This window comes from Phodopus roborovskii, unplaced genomic scaffold, assembly GCF_943737965.1.
Source record: "Phodopus roborovskii unplaced genomic scaffold, PHOROB, whole genome shotgun sequence".
Classification (NCBI taxonomy): Eukaryota; Metazoa; Chordata; class Mammalia; order Rodentia; family Cricetidae; genus Phodopus; species Phodopus roborovskii.
The window spans coordinates 2,133,284-2,148,693 of record NW_026126459.1 but is presented as its reverse complement, the minus strand read 5'-3'; the positions used below and the strand labels follow the sequence as shown (position 1 = coordinate 2,148,693).

The window sequence follows — 15,410 nt, the reverse complement described above, 5'->3', positions numbered from 1 at the left end:
CTAAAGAACATTTATTTATATAGGTTGAATATCCTTTACCCCAAAATGCTCGGGATTTAAGATGATGGTGATAATCATGATGATAATTGTATTTTGGAATATTTGCATGTTTGTAATGTGATTTAGGGACTTGTCTACAGACTCTTCTGCACATGGAATTCATGTATGATGAATTATGATATATATTGTACATATATAACCTGAAGGTGGTTTTTATGGTGCATTGTAAATAATTTTGCACATGAAAGAAAGTTTTGTGGTTTGGCATTCTCCATTTAAGACGTCATGTCATGGTGATGATGTTATATGTTCAGACTGGGTGCCCTGTCTGTACTGGAAAGGATAAACTAAAGAAGAATTTTGTTTCTTTTTACTTCAAAGTATTATTGTATTTTCATGAACAAATTTTAGTTAAATAATAAGAGCAAGGACAAAGTAAAGTAAATTAAAATGCCCAGGGGATGAATGGCAGCAGAATGTTCTGCCTAGTGATGAAGCACATTCATTATAAAAGACTAAAAGTTGCTTTGCTTACCTTAGTGATACCTCATTCATTTCCTTCCGAGATGCAGGATTGGAAAAGACAGAGCCTCATTGTGGTAGACCTCAAATCACATTCCTCCTACCTTCTCCTTTGGAGTGCTGAGATTACAGGTGTGCTCGATGATGCCTAGCTAATGATCATTCGTCCATCCTTTTTTGTTGTTGTTCAAGACAGGTTTCTCTGTGTTGCCTTGGCTGTCCTGGAACTCTCTGTAGACCAGGCTGGTCTGGAACTCACAGAGATCTCCCTGCCTCTGCCTCTGCCTCCTTAATGCTAGGATTAAAGGTGTGCCACCACCCCGCTGTTATTCATTTATTTAATTTAATTTTGCTTTTTTTCAGGAAGGGTCTTAAGCAGGCCTTGAACCTTATTTGCAGGAGAAGCTAGCCTTGAACTCCTGATCCTCGTGTCTCTATCCCCAGAGTACTTGGATTACAGGCATGTGCTGTTATTCCTGAGGTCCCAGGTTGACTTCCTTTCTCTCTCTCTCTCTCTCTCTCTCTCTCTCAATTTTTTTTAACATCTTCTGTGGGACTGGGTGGTCATTTGCCAGGTATTTCTGAAGAACTGATCTTAGGGAAAGCTAAGAGAAAAGTTAGTTGTTGGAAGACATGGTGCGTTGTGGAGTAATTGTTCACTTGTAACATAATTTCTCCTTTGAATCATTCATTAGCTCTAGAAACTGCAGCAAGAAGCTGGGTGATGGTGGTGGTGCAGGCCTTTAATCCTAGCAGACAGGCGGATTTCTATGAGTTCCAGGCCAGCCTGCTCTACAAAGCAACACAGAGAAACCCTGTCTCAAAAGTAACTAAAAAAAGAAACCAACAAACACAAATTAACTGCAACAAGGAGGTCATTCTTTTGAGCATCTCTTATGTTAAATTCTGTGCCAGGTAAGCTTGTCCTGTGTTACTAAACCATACTGCTAGCATCAGGCAGTTAGAAAACAATATATCCAGTATTTGAAATGTATCTTTCTGACTCCCTGCTGCATGGAGACAGGAGTTGGATGTGTAAGGTTAGTGGTCAGTAGGATTTGAGAGCAGAGAATTCTAATTTCCCTAGCCAAGGCCTTTTACTTGGCACTTGTCTCTTTGAAAGGCAGAATAGCCTCCTTATCTCTAAAGAAAGGAGTTGATTCATCTTTTAGATCATGGTTTATTGAAAAGATGGACTATAAGAAGCCAATACAGTTTCCCTTTAGGTTTGGTATGAGATACATTTAAACCATAGATATATTTAATTAAAGCAAACAAGTAGTAAAATCAGCAAGGTCAGGTGTAACAAAGAACTGTTACTAGTAGGCACAGTGAGCTGTATTTTGTAATGGCAAGAAAGCTTATATGTAATGGTTTTAGCAGTTAGCAATTGAACCTTGAACTGGGAGCATGCTAGACCTATCAGATCTATACCCCTCAGAGGCTTCACCTTATCTCTAAGTACTTTGAACCCTGTGGTTTGGAAGCAGAGTGTTACCATGATTGCTTAGCAGCCTTCCTTCTTGAGTTAGAGGTGTTTGTTGCTGGGATTCATATGCAGCTTGGGCTCATGTTCAGTGCCTGTGGTACTTACTTCCTTCTCTCAAGAACAGAGTGTGGTAGAACACTTGCTTGGCATGTATGGGGCCCTAGTATGGGTCCCTCATTTTTGGGATGAGGGCAGAAACTGACCACTACTATGAAAGAAAAATGCTGTTGTCTGTTCAGCACACATCAGTCTGTGAGTTTTATTTGAGGTCTTGTCCTAATAAAAAACTAGGGTATTAGGCTGTTGTGTCCCACCCCCCTTTCAGAAAGAGCCCTGTGGTTCTAAATAGCTTTACCCACATTACCTTGTAATCATCAGGATTGCACCTCAGTAGCCAGGATACTGGTGCCTTGATTGTCAAACAACTGTCGCTGGATTCATTATTGCTCTGTAATTGAAGGCTCTTCTGCTTAAATGGATTTCCATACATAGGTGTGTCAGTGAAGATAGGAAAGCAGGTGGCATTTGTCTTTCTGTGTCACTTCTCAACGTCCATTAGCACATCCATTGTGGTTTTGCTCTACTTGACAATTACCTATGGAACTTTTATTGCCTTTTCACATGTCTATACAGGATTATTTGCTGACCTCCAAACTAATAATGGTTTCTGTGTCAGTGATTAAATTTATTCTTTTAAGATTTATTTATTATGCATACAGTGTCTGCCTGCATATATGTTTGCAGGCCAGAAGAGGGCACCAGATCTCGTTATGGATTGTTGTGAGTCACTGTGTGGTTGCTGGGAATTGAACTCAGGGCTCCTGAAAGAGCAGCCAGTGCTCTTAACCTCTAAGCCACCTCTCCAGCCCTGTGATTATAATTCTTATATGTACTCTTATACATTTAATTAATTAGTTAATTTATGGGTTTTTGAGACAGAATCTCATGTAGCCTGAACTGGTCTGGAATTCACTGTGACCAAGGATGGAGTTGAATTCCTGGTCCTCTTGCCCCATTTCCTCAAGTGCTGAGATTATAGGTTCATGCGACCATGCCCTGCTTTTATATACCTGGTTTCTATCTAAGCTGTTAACCTTCCTTATGATCCCACCCCTGCTTTAGCTATCAGTTGTTGGTTTCACACTGATTAAGAACTCAACATTGGGCCAGCAAGATATCCTAAGTGAATAAAGTGCGTGCCATGCAAGTCAAATTATATGAGCTTAGATTATTCCTAGAGATTTCCCTTTATTTATAAATGTGCACATAGGATGTTGAAATCACATAAATGATAACATTTTCCCATTGTGATGGAAACTGAAGTTCCTCCTGGGTTTTCATTGTGACTGACAACACCAACGGTCTGCACACATGCTTCCTGAGCACATGTGCTGGTGATTCTCTGGAGTAGAGAGAATATATGCACTAGGTATTTCTGTCCCATTGCTTGCAAGTGTCCCCTGCATACTTACTTCCTACCTCATGTGTGATGATCCCTGTTTGTGCATCTTCTTGTAATAGTTCCATTTTACTTTTTGCTGGTCTCATGAATAGGAAGTGGTGTCTCGACTCTGAAAGGATGCCCACAGGCTGTATGGTTAGTAAGCACAGAATATAACTGAGAGGAATTTCAGTATTCATCAGCAAGGAAGTAGGATGGAAATACTTCTTTGCATTTATAAGGATACTGTACTAGAGCAGCATTCAGAAGGAATAGAATGTAATGGTATGCATTAGTGGAAATGAGTCTCACAGTGCTAAGCAAGTTGCTAGAAAACACATATTGCAAGATCTCTATTTAGAAAATCCAAAGCCATGCAAAGTTAATGCATTGTAAGAGACAGGTGTCTATAGGTAAAACTGAAAAGGAAAGCCACCCCTTTTCATTTAGTTCAGACCATTCTGAGGTATGGCTCTCCTACTCCCAGGAGAGTTCCCAGTAGCCTTGGTCTTGCTGTACAACAGGCAGTAACGATATTCAGTCTTTCCTTCTAGTGGTTTTGACAGTACTAACTTCTAGGATCATGATCTTTTTTTTTTTTTTTTTTTTTTTTTTTTTTATAGAATTTTCTGTACTCTTGGTTTCTAGGATGTTAGAACACAGGATTTATGTTGTTGGGGGAATGGACCCTTGTTAGCAAGCACTTGGACTTTGGGACTACTTTCTTAATCATATAACCTCTTTGAGAAAATGTTGAAATTTTTATATTGCAGGGTAATATAGAATGGTCCTTGAGATGAGAGCCTGCAGAATGGGTGGAACTGGGCCCTGGAGTACTAAGTTCTGCAGGCTAAGGCCAGCAGTTCCCCCAAAGATAGGAAATACACCCTGACACATTCCTGTGTTGTTATCTTGTGGCTTTGTTCTCCTTTCCCTCTTCTCCCAAGCTGGAGTTATACTGCAGGGACTGCTCATGTTCTGAGTGCTTCTTTGTCATCATCACTGTTAGGAAATGTTGTTGAGATAAATCTGCAGAATCCAGAACATGTGTGTGTGTGTGTGGATTTCAGGAGCCTTGTTTTTTGTCCCCTCCTGTTGTGTCTTCTTCTGCCCTGCCCTACTTTATTATATCTTGCCCCTTCCTCTCTCCCTTTTCATAAGTAATCTAAATTATATGTCTCTCCTCTAATTGTTAGTGTGAAAGAGAGCCAACATTGCATTTAAATAACTTATTTATTTTGAATATCTTTTTTTATTTTTATTTATTTGTTTGTTTGTTTTCTCCTTTTTGGGAGGGGCGAGGGGGAGACAGGGTTTCTCTGTATTGCTTTGGAGGTTGTCCTGGAACCTGTTCTATAGACCAGACTGGCCTCAAACTCACAGCGATCCGCCTGTATCTGCCTCCCGAGTGCTGGGATTAAAGGTGTGTGGCCATCAATGCCTGGCTATTTCTAATATCTTTTTAATTCTAAAAATGTGTGTATATGTTTACACTACACATATTTTATATGTACATACAAATACATGCCACAGTACATGTGTGGAGGTCAGAGAACAACTTTTGTGAGTCAGTTCCTACTTCCTACGCTGTGGGTCTAAGAGATTGAATTCAGGTATTCAGGCTTGGTAGCAGGCACTTTTACCAACTGAGCCATCTTGCTGGCTCCTACCTATTACTGTTTTAAAGTGAGAGATTGACTGAGGTGTTCCTACACTATTTTACCTTTTCGGTAATTTTTTTTCACCAATATAATCACTGAACTGTACGTCTGTCACCAATACCCAATTCTGAGAAGTTTCACCATCCCCATATAAAACCTGTTAGCAGTTACTGCTCATCTTTACCTGTTGCCTCTGAAACCACTCATCTATTTTCTGTCACTGTGGATTGGTCAGATTTGGATATTTCCTGCAAATAGAATGGTGACATTTGTGGCTTTTCTCTCTGGTATTTTTCACTTACTGTGATGTTTTTAACATTCATCCACATTTAGTATCCCATTTCTTTAATTGTTCTGTTGTTCACTTTTTTACTCTCTGGGTCCTCTGAAATTAAGCTGTTCCAAACACTTAGGTCCCAATTTTATTGGATTTATATTTCTGTTTCCTTGGCTGTATTCCCTGTTGTGTAATTTCTGTGTCGTGTGGTAACAGTGTGTTTAACTTTTTGGAGGGTGGTGGTTTGAGACAGTATTTTTCTATCTCAGACTGGCCTCAAACTCACAGAAATCCACCTGCCTCTATTTCCTGAGTGCTGGGTTTAAGGCATGCGGTATTTAACTTTTTAATTTACTTTATCTTTTCATTGCATATGTCTGTGTCTGTGGTGAGTTTGTACATGAGAGTGCTGAGGCTCAGAGGTGCTGTAGACATCATCCAAGCCAGAGTTATAGACAGTTATGAGAGTTCTGACTTGGGTGCTAGGAATGAAGCTCAGGTCCTCTGCAAGAGCAGTCTGTGTTCTTAACCACAGTCATCTCCAGCTCTCTCGCCTTGTTTGTAACCTTTTGGGGGACTACTCCACTGTTTATAAGGTGATTTACTACTTTCCATTTCCACCAACTGTGTACAGAATCTTGATTTCTCCCCCCCCCCCCCATCCTCAACACTTGCTGTTGTTAAGACTTTAGACTGTAACTACCCACAGTGTGTTGTCTAGGTGTTTGGGCTGCATTGATAGCCTCCTTGCATGTACTTTTCTTAACTACCATCTGCCTGTAGGAGAACTGACTGTTCAAACCCTTTTTCTTTTTAAAGTTATGTTTTCTTTTATTCTTCATTGCTGAGTTCTAAGAGTGCTTTATATACTTTGGATACTTTTTCTTTATCAAATGTGGATTGCAGATGTGCTCCATTGTGTGGCCTTTGAAGGACAAAAGCAGTGAATTTTAATTGTGTTTAATTGACCTAATTTTCAGGTCTTCCATGCTTTTGGTGTTGTAGTACTTATTCAGAAGTACTGAAGATTTCCTTCTTAAGTTTCAGTTTCAGGCCTATATCTAGCTAGAGTTAATTTAGTATGTAGCAGAGGGCTGTAACTCTTTTACCCAATGATCTTATCAGCATTTCCTTAAAAAGACTATTCTTCCTGTCCTTGGCTTTCTTAGTATCCTTTAAAAACATTAATTGAGGGCTGGAGAGATGAATCAGTGGTTAAGAGTACTCACTGCTCTTCCAAAGGACCTGAGTTCAATTCCCAGCACCCACATGGCATCTCACAACTGTCTGATGCTATCTTCTGGCATGCAAATGTACATGCAGACAAAGTACCCATATACATAAAGTATATAAGTAAAAACATTAATTGGTCGTATTTGTAAGACTTTTTTTAAAAATTGCTAATTCTCAGTTATATTTTATAGAGCTGCATGTGTAGTTTTCACCCCATCCAAAGGCTTTTATTTAAATAAATACAAAAGGGCTGAGGACATAGTTCAATGGCAGAATGCTTGTCTAGTACATGTAAGACCCTGGGTTAACTCCCCAGCAGCACACGCATACACGCAAAGAAATGGATGTGGGGGAGGCTAATTCATCCTTATGTAGAAATAGACATGCCAGTGCCACATTGTCCTAATGGTTGTAGCTTTGTAGTGAACTTGGAAATCCTATTCTTCAGCTTTTTCTTCCCAAGACTTTTGGGTTTTGATATCCATAATTTTAAAAGGCAGTTATCTTGAGACTACAAATATTTAAGTACCCAACAGAAATGTAGGTACAGAAAATATCTTAGATTAGAATTCCTAGCTTATGTGAAACTAATTCCATTTATTTGACTAAATTTTGTTTTGGGTGGCTACCATCTGTTAGTCATTGTGCTAGATCTTGGGAGGGAATGGGTCATAATGGAAAAGATACAATGGTCCTGTATACGCTTATCTACCTCTCATGTTTTTTAAGTGAGTACATACTTTGACTATATATACATACATACATATCCATGCTTTTAAATGTAATTGTATTTTTGATGTAGCTGCCATTAAATGGAAAATTTATTATCTTCTGATGAAGCCCCACTAGAGAACATTCTTCTTACTTCTTCTCTTCAGTATGAATGAAAATACAAGTGCCTGGAAGAGGATGGAGCACTTTAAGTAGCTACATTGAGTTCTTAGAAACTACAAAGAAATTGTATGCTGTCATTACTCCTTTGTGTATACACTGTCTTCAGCCATTTACCATTCATTTGGAACTTTTAGTATTCGGTGTCTGTTGCCTGAATGATCAGATGGTTCTAGTGAGCCATTAAGTGGATGCTCAGGCTGTGCGTTGTGGGACTGAATTAGTTGAGTAGCTTTTGTTAGCTGTCAACTTCTGTCCTCAGGGATCTTGATTTAATTGTTTGGTGTGAAGGTGAGACACACTAAATATGAGATTTTAAAAGGAAGAGATTAAAATAATATCATGGAAAGTGAACTGTGCAAGTAATTTAAGTAATACTAACTTGTGTGCATGCTAGGACTTATTTCAGTCCACAAGATAAGATTGAGTGGTAGGGGAGTCTTGAAGAGAAGTGGGATTTCATCTGTGTTGAAAAGAACTGATAGGAGGAACCGAAACTTGCCAGGTTAGAATATTTCTTGACAGGGTGAGTACACATGGAAATGTGTGGAACTCTGGTTCTCCTACTGTCAGCTTCTGGGTTTGTTCAAACTCCAGGGGGAATGAAGATAGGAATTATTCTCCCTGTATCTCAGTAGTACACTGTAAAGGAAACAGTTTACATGAATAAAGAGGAAACTAGAGTTTGTCTGTAATGTGTTTGTGTTTATGGCATTGGGGAGTATGTAGGCAGCTAGAATACTGAAAAGGCAAATTTTGGAAACTTCAACAGAAATTCATATTTGATTAGTTTGGGTGATTTTGATTCTTAACATTTTATTTTCTCTTAAAGTTTAATTATTATTTTTCTGTTTTATCTTAGAACGAGCAGCTGACTCCAGGTTATCATGGATTCCCAGCACGGGACAGCCAGGTGGGTGTCTGCTGTATCTAACTTTGTTATGTGTGTTCTGAAAGGGTGCATTGAGAGAGAAATGGAATTACTTATTTTGGAAGATAATATAGTTTGTTTCACCAATGTATTTGCTTTTAGAGATTATATTCTTAATCCAAAAGGTGTTGTAATCATGTTAAATTATGGGTCTTATGGGAAGAACAGTCTCTTAGCAGTAATACTTGCTCTAATCTCTAGACTGTGTCAATTTTTAAAACCTGATTTTCTTGATACCTCTTAGTTCTTAATGCTGGACTTGTCTTGATTTTTCTATCACTTGGCTTCTGCCTTCACAGATTGAGTCTTTGCATTAATCTGCACAAAACAATTCCATTCTTTTCCCTGAGGAGTTCTTAGCTAAGTGGGTTTTAATAAGGGAAGGCTTACTTGAGAGAAAAGAGTTTCTGTTGCCTCTGTTGTTAGGTTTTTGGTCCCAACCTCTATTGCAGCCTGGGCTGAAGTACTTTCTATAAGACAGCCTCAGTATAGCTGATGTGTAAAACCATCAGAGTCTTTCTGGTATTTAATGATTTGAGCACATGAAACTGGAACAGGGGTAAGGTAGGACCCATAAGACCATCCTGTAGAGAAATGGTGTGAACTAACTTTATCTTTTTAGCAGGATATTGACATTTTTCAGGATGTTTGAAAGGGTAATTTCTAATACTTTTTAAGGCTTACTCATGGCTTTTTATAGGGTTGTTCAAAAAGCCACAATGTTACATTTGTATAAGAAACACATGGAATGGTAGTGCTAAGTGAAAGATTTGAGTAGTTCCCTGCTCGAGATAGTAACTGAATCTCATCAGAGTTGCTAAAGACAATCTCACCAACTAGGGTAAATCAACAGTCCTCTGCATGGCTGCCTTCTGCATTAAAGAATATTTGCCCTGTGTTTGCATTTTTCCTGAGTTGATGTCAGAGTGTGCAAAGGTAGAGTAGGAAGGACAGAGGAAGAGTTGTTCCTTTCAGGGTTCTTCCAGAGGGATCCTTACTGTTGAAATAGGGATGGGGACTTTCATTGAAAGGTGTGCTCAATGACCCTGAGTCTAAAGAGAATGTAGATGTCATGTGAGTTTGCTTTTCTTTTTAGTGTAGGTCTGCCCTGAAGCTTCTACTGGCTGTGGTATTTCTGACCTTTGATAGTTCAGTATCTTGGTCGTACATCAGAAAGAAAATGCTGGTGCCTGGAGATGAGCCCCTACAGATTCTGACTGAGCAGGTCCCAGGTTGGGCTTAGTGGTTCTAATGTTAGAAATTGCTGCAAGTGGTTCCGTCATGTAAGAGGGAACTCTGTAACGTTAGAGGCTACTTTACAAGGAGAAATTTTTCTCTGTATTTTTTTGTTTTTCACCCAGGGTGCTAACATATAAGAGAACATGTTCAGTCTCCTAATATAGCCTTAAATAATAGTTCATTATTTATAAAACATTGTCTATTTAGTGATCAGAAGATAGATTAATTGACTAGGGAAATAGACTTCTGAATTTGAAGGCTCTGAAAGAATGCTGTCCAGTTTTATGCTTCTTTGAGGATTGCAGATCAATGAGGAGCTAAGCAAAAGGACTTACTAAGAAATATTGAAGCTAGTAAAGCAGTTTTTGCCCTACAGTCCTTCATTTGGGCTGGTGCAGGCCCTTTGCCATGGGGAAGAGCTGCTGATTTTACTTGAAGCACATTCTGTTGGTGAAAGGTTCATTTCAGTTTATTTTCTTGGGATTTGTGTTGTATTAACTGGATCTTCGAATTAGGGATCTTAGAAGGGTACAAATATGCTAGTATTGAATAGCTGCTTGTTGTATTTAATGGATATGGAATCCAAATAAGTGTTGCTAATTAATGCACCTAACCTCATAAACTCTTTCTTGGTGCTTTGAGATTTGGGAGGCATTTATCATTGTGAAACACTGGTCACTGAACAGTTTGCTCTGGGCTGGAACTGAACTTGTGATCTTTAGAGCTCCCCAGTGTGGATTTGTTTTAGCAAATCCAGGAGCTGGGGTGGAGGTAGGGTGGAGTGGTGAATTTTAATTGTGAGCCTTTATTTATTCTCCCTATTCTTTTGAGATTCTGCTCTAAACATGTAAGAACTATTTTTATCCAGGGCTTTCATCCACATCAAATACTCCTGATTGTTGTGGAATGCTGACATCAGTGATACCTCATTTCATCCTCTCAGAAGTCTCTTAAAATAGACAGGCAAGTGTTCCCTTTGGAAAGGTAAGGGAACTAGTAAAATGCCTTCCCCAAGGCTGCAGTTCCAGTTAGCACTTAATCATATCTTAAACTTCTCTTGTGCTTGTGGTCCTTTCCTTCAGAGTGCAGATGATTGACACTCACTCACTTGCTCTTGTTTTTACTCCCATTTAGAGATTTCCTAGACTTTGTGATGTTTAGCCATAGATCTAGGTAGGAGCCCATGACAACTGGTTTAGTTCATTATCAACATAGTGGACTAGCATTGCACCATACCTGTAACACATTCATCATGTTAGAAGTGATAAGACACAGTTATGTTAAAACCCAGGAAGAAGCCGAGCAGTGAAGGCACACATCTTTAATCCCAGCACTCAGAGGCAGGCAGATCTCTGTGAGTTTGAGTCTATAGAGTGAGTTCCAGGACAGAGAGAAACACAGAGAAACCCTGTCTCATTTGTGTGTGTGTGTGTGTGTGTGTGTGTGTGTGTGTGTTCATCCACTGGTAGAAGTTTCTCTTTTTGGTGGGGTTTTGTTTTGAAACAGAGTCTTTCTGTGTCCATTTTATTACAAAAGTTCTCAAACACACGCTGGTACTTGCTAGGATGGTCTTTCTGTAAAAGTGGAGAAGGCAAATATGGCTGTAGTTTCACAAAAAAAACTAAGTATTTATTGAAGCCGTGCAGAATTTTTGGCTGGTAATGTCATTTAGTGGTTTAGAATCCTAGCTACTGGGTTCTGGGGAGATGGCTCAGTGGTTAAGAGCACTGGCTGCTCTTCCAAGAGAATGCTGGTTCAATTCCTATCACCCACATGACAGCTCACAACTGTCTTGTAACTCTAATTCCAGGCAGGGGACCTGACACCCTCACATAGACATATATGCAGACAAAACACCAGTGCACATAAAATAAAAATACTTAAAAAAGAGTCTTAGCTACTGCCATTTAAAAATGTTTATTAGCATATAATGGTTATATATAATAATGAGTTTCAAAATGACATTTTCTTACATGTATATAGTATATTGATCATATTTATACTCATTGCTTTCTCTTGTCTCCCCCTCTTACTATTTTACCAACCCTTTCCTCTTCCCAGTTCATCCCTCTTTTATTTAATCCCCCAACCCCTGTGACTTAATGGGTTTTATCAAGATGGCTTTTAGGAAGCACAAGGTGAGAGGTTATTTACAGGAACATTGCTATATCACTGGGGGGGGGGCTCCCCTAAAAAGAAACTACTTATAAATCCTTATGAATAGGTGAACCTCTTGAGTCCCAATGGTCCTGTTCCATGATGAATGTTGATGGCCCAGTCTTGGGCAGGTAATAATTACAGCTTTTGTGAGTTCAAAAGTGCCAGAAACATGTCCTGCCTGGAAGACTGCATTCTATAATGCTCCATCCCATTCTCAGTTCTTTCATTCTTTCTTCCGTCTCTTTTGTGATGTCTTAGAGGAGATGACATAGATGTCTCATTTATGGCTGAATGCTACATGGCCACTTATTCTCAACATTTTGACCAGTTATATATGAGTGAACACTATCCATCAGAGAGGGGTTCCTCTATAATCAAAGATGCTAGCAGCACTTACCTATGGGAATAAAGCATATTTGTTAAGGTAGCAACTTGATATCATGTCCATTTAGGACAAGCAACAGTGTGGCTTCTTTGCCAGAACCTACAGCCCTATGCCACATCAATAAGCTTTTGGCCAGATTTATAGCACCAGGCTTGGATTCCTTCTTGTAGAGTAGATTTGATTCCACCCTGAAGGTGGTTGATTTGTTATTCTCATAACGGTCATACCACTGTGCACTACCTGGCCATTGTTGGCATTACAGCTCTGTCTACTGCTAAGTAGAACTGTGACAGCCTCCCAGCACCTGAGGAGCAGCTTCTGGTGTGTCCCCTTGCCAGAGTGTGCAGTTTTAGCAGCAGAGTCTTAGCATCTAACTCTGGTGGACAGCCAGCTACAATCTGTCATGCATGTGCTTATAAATGAACCCAAGTATAGTAAAAATGAGGCTATTTGTGGGCTTGTATTTTTTAAATGGGAGGATGATTGCAAGTATCATGTCTTGAGTTCTTGTATAGAAGGAATTTAGGAGTGGCGATCCAATTAGAAAAGGGCTGCATTCTCTGTAAAAAAATAAAACAAAACAATAACAACTCACTGATTTGCTAAGATTATTGATTTGGAACTGGTTGTCAGAGGAAACCTTGAAAGTACATCAGGAATCCTAAGGCTTTGTCACCTCTGTGTGTCACAACTTTATATATCTGCTATTATTAAGGTGACTGTATTAATTTGTTGTTCAAGTTAGGGCACTTCCCAACACAGCCCCAGACCAACTAGGTGGCATTGGATAAAGGCTCATCTTAGCTGTGATTAAACAGTCATGTTCTTGTGGTGTGATAAGGGCTAGCAGGCCACCAAGGATTATCTAAACATTTGGTTGAAGTGGGGAGCAATTGTAAGCTTTTGTTTTAACTCAGAGTATTGTAATTTAATTTAATCAAATGTGTTTACTCTGCAGTCTTTCAGTAGGAAGTCAAGGTGTTTTGTGTGCATATAGATCTACTGATATAAATGCTACTAAATTGTTTTATAATCTGGCTTCACAAAACATCCAGTGTCTGTTAATTTTTGTATGTTTTTTGAGACAGCTTCCCTGTGTGTTCTAAACTCACCTCCAACTTGGAATCTTTCTGCTTTAGCCTGCTAAGTGCTGGGGTCACAGTTATGTCACCAGACCTGGCAGTGTGGGTTCTTTTCCAGAGAGAAGCAAGGCATTAATGGCACTCCTAGTAGCCCAATGGAAGTCTGTTCCTGTTCTCTCTGTCTTTACATTTGTCTTGCCTGCATCCAGTCTGACTGAGCAAAAATTTTCTAGTGTCTTATTAAATGTTCTCAAAGCTTTTAATTGTTTGCAGGGAAGCTGCTAATTTCGAGTTCATCGATTTAAATAGTATCTGGTTCTACTGGAAGTACTTAAACTTGTGTGGCCAGATTGCATATATCCCAGCAGCTGTGAGAATAGTTTTGACTTGGTTTAGCAAGCAGGATGTCTGGAAGCATGTTGGCTAAGAAATGCAGAGCTAGTGTGTGTAACACGTCAGCTATTAAAAGCACACTGCCAGCAACTGTAGCTGACATGGTTTTGCTATGAGGAGCTCTGTGTGTTTCTAGAGTTACTAGGTTGACTTTTGTTTTGGAGTTACCTTAGTACAGGTATGGGCAAGGGTAGAAGGAGATGTATGCTAAGTAATGGAGTAGCCTGTGTAAGACATGCTCAGTAGTGGGTATTTGCAGACTAAGTATTGGAAGCTAATGCTACAGTGCCCTCTTGCATTCCTTTTTAGAGCTTTAATTCAGGCTCATCTCGGTGTCTTAGGCTGTTAGGGAATGAGGTGTTATAGTCAGAATTTGAGACAAGACACAGACTGCCTTAGATAGGTTCAGGTAGTGAAGTCACTGTAGAAGTGGGATTATTAGTAACTTACAAAAACTAATGTCTTTAAGTGCTCTGTGACTTAGGTTTACAGAGCTCTTTGTGTCACTTGACTTTTAGAGTAGCTCTCCCAAATTGGGTTTTATTACTAGTATAAAAAAGAAATCCGAATTACTTGTGTCCCAAAGTTATATTTCTGTTAAGTTTTCTTCTTGTTTTGCCTTAAATAGCAGGAGATCTATAGTTTATCTCTTTACTTAGAATTAGAGGAAATTATTGTTATATTGTCAGGCACTTGATTTGATTAAAAATGACTTTTTTTTCTTTCTGTTTTTAAAGTTCATTTGATTGTACGGCTATGTTTCAGTGATTCACAGAAATAGTGAACATTTCAGAGCTGATGTTTAAGTCATCAGGTACAAGGGAGTCACAACTCCTTTAATGCTGAGAGTGGGCTAAGCCTAAAAAAATTTCTTCTGGATTTATATATTTGCCTGTTTATGAGTGTTTTGCCTGTGTGGCACCATGTGTGTGTCTGATGCCCTCAAGGTCAGAAGGAAGAGTCAGATCCCCAGGAGTTATGGATAGTTGTGAGCCCCTGGGTGGGTACTGGGAACTGAACCTAGGTTCTCTGTAAAAGTGACTAGTGCTCTTAACCGTTGAGCCACCTCTTCAGCCCCTCAGATCAGTTTTTGTGATGAACTCTCCAGAATTTTAGTTATTTTGACTGGGAAGTAAGGACAAAAGTGCTGGCTAGAAATGGTGGGTAGGGAATGTGGGAATGGGTTTGGTTACATAGCTCAGTGCGTCCCAGCTTAAAAAACGGACACAGGTCTGTATGAGGTTGTTTATCAGGTCCTGAGCCTGTGCATGTGTGTGTGTACCCTTCCCCCCAATTAATTTTCCCACACAGCACTGATCTTTGTTCTGTCTTAGGTATAAGATTTTCCATTTTATCCTGTTCCATTAAAAAACTATCAGTTGTAATCAACAGTTGATTGGTGGAAATTGTTTCCTGGATTATAATCTGTGACTCTTGAAAAACATTATTTCAATCGTTCAATCCTTCAAAATTTGACCTTAGGGGCCAAGAATGTAAAGAATGTTTAGTATGTGTGAGGTCCTGGGTGTAAGCCCCAGTGCACATACAAACAAAAAATATAATTATGCCTATGTCTTTGAACATTCACTGGTCTATCTGTGCACACCAGTCCCCAGATCTACCCTCCTAAATTAAATATTCCTTCTGTTTCTTAACATCCATAATATTTTCCGTCCCTCCCTCCCTTCCTGCCTCTCACACCCTCT

The 15,410-nt window shown here is 39.4% G+C and overlaps 1 protein-coding gene across 22 annotated transcripts in view; it reads left to right on the top strand.

The window, feature by feature from the left end:
- Rbfox2 (RNA binding fox-1 homolog 2) overlaps window positions 1–15,410 on the top strand; it is a 246,182-nt gene that overhangs the window by 72,819 nt on the left and 157,953 nt on the right. For all 22 annotated transcript variants that reach the window (XM_051189275.1, XM_051189271.1, XM_051189272.1 and 19 more), the window contains exon 2: window positions 8,377–8,427. In XM_051189275.1, coding sequence (XP_051045232.1) covers window positions 8,377–8,427 — 51 coding nt within the window. The remainder of the gene's footprint in view (window positions 1–8,376; window positions 8,428–15,410) is intronic.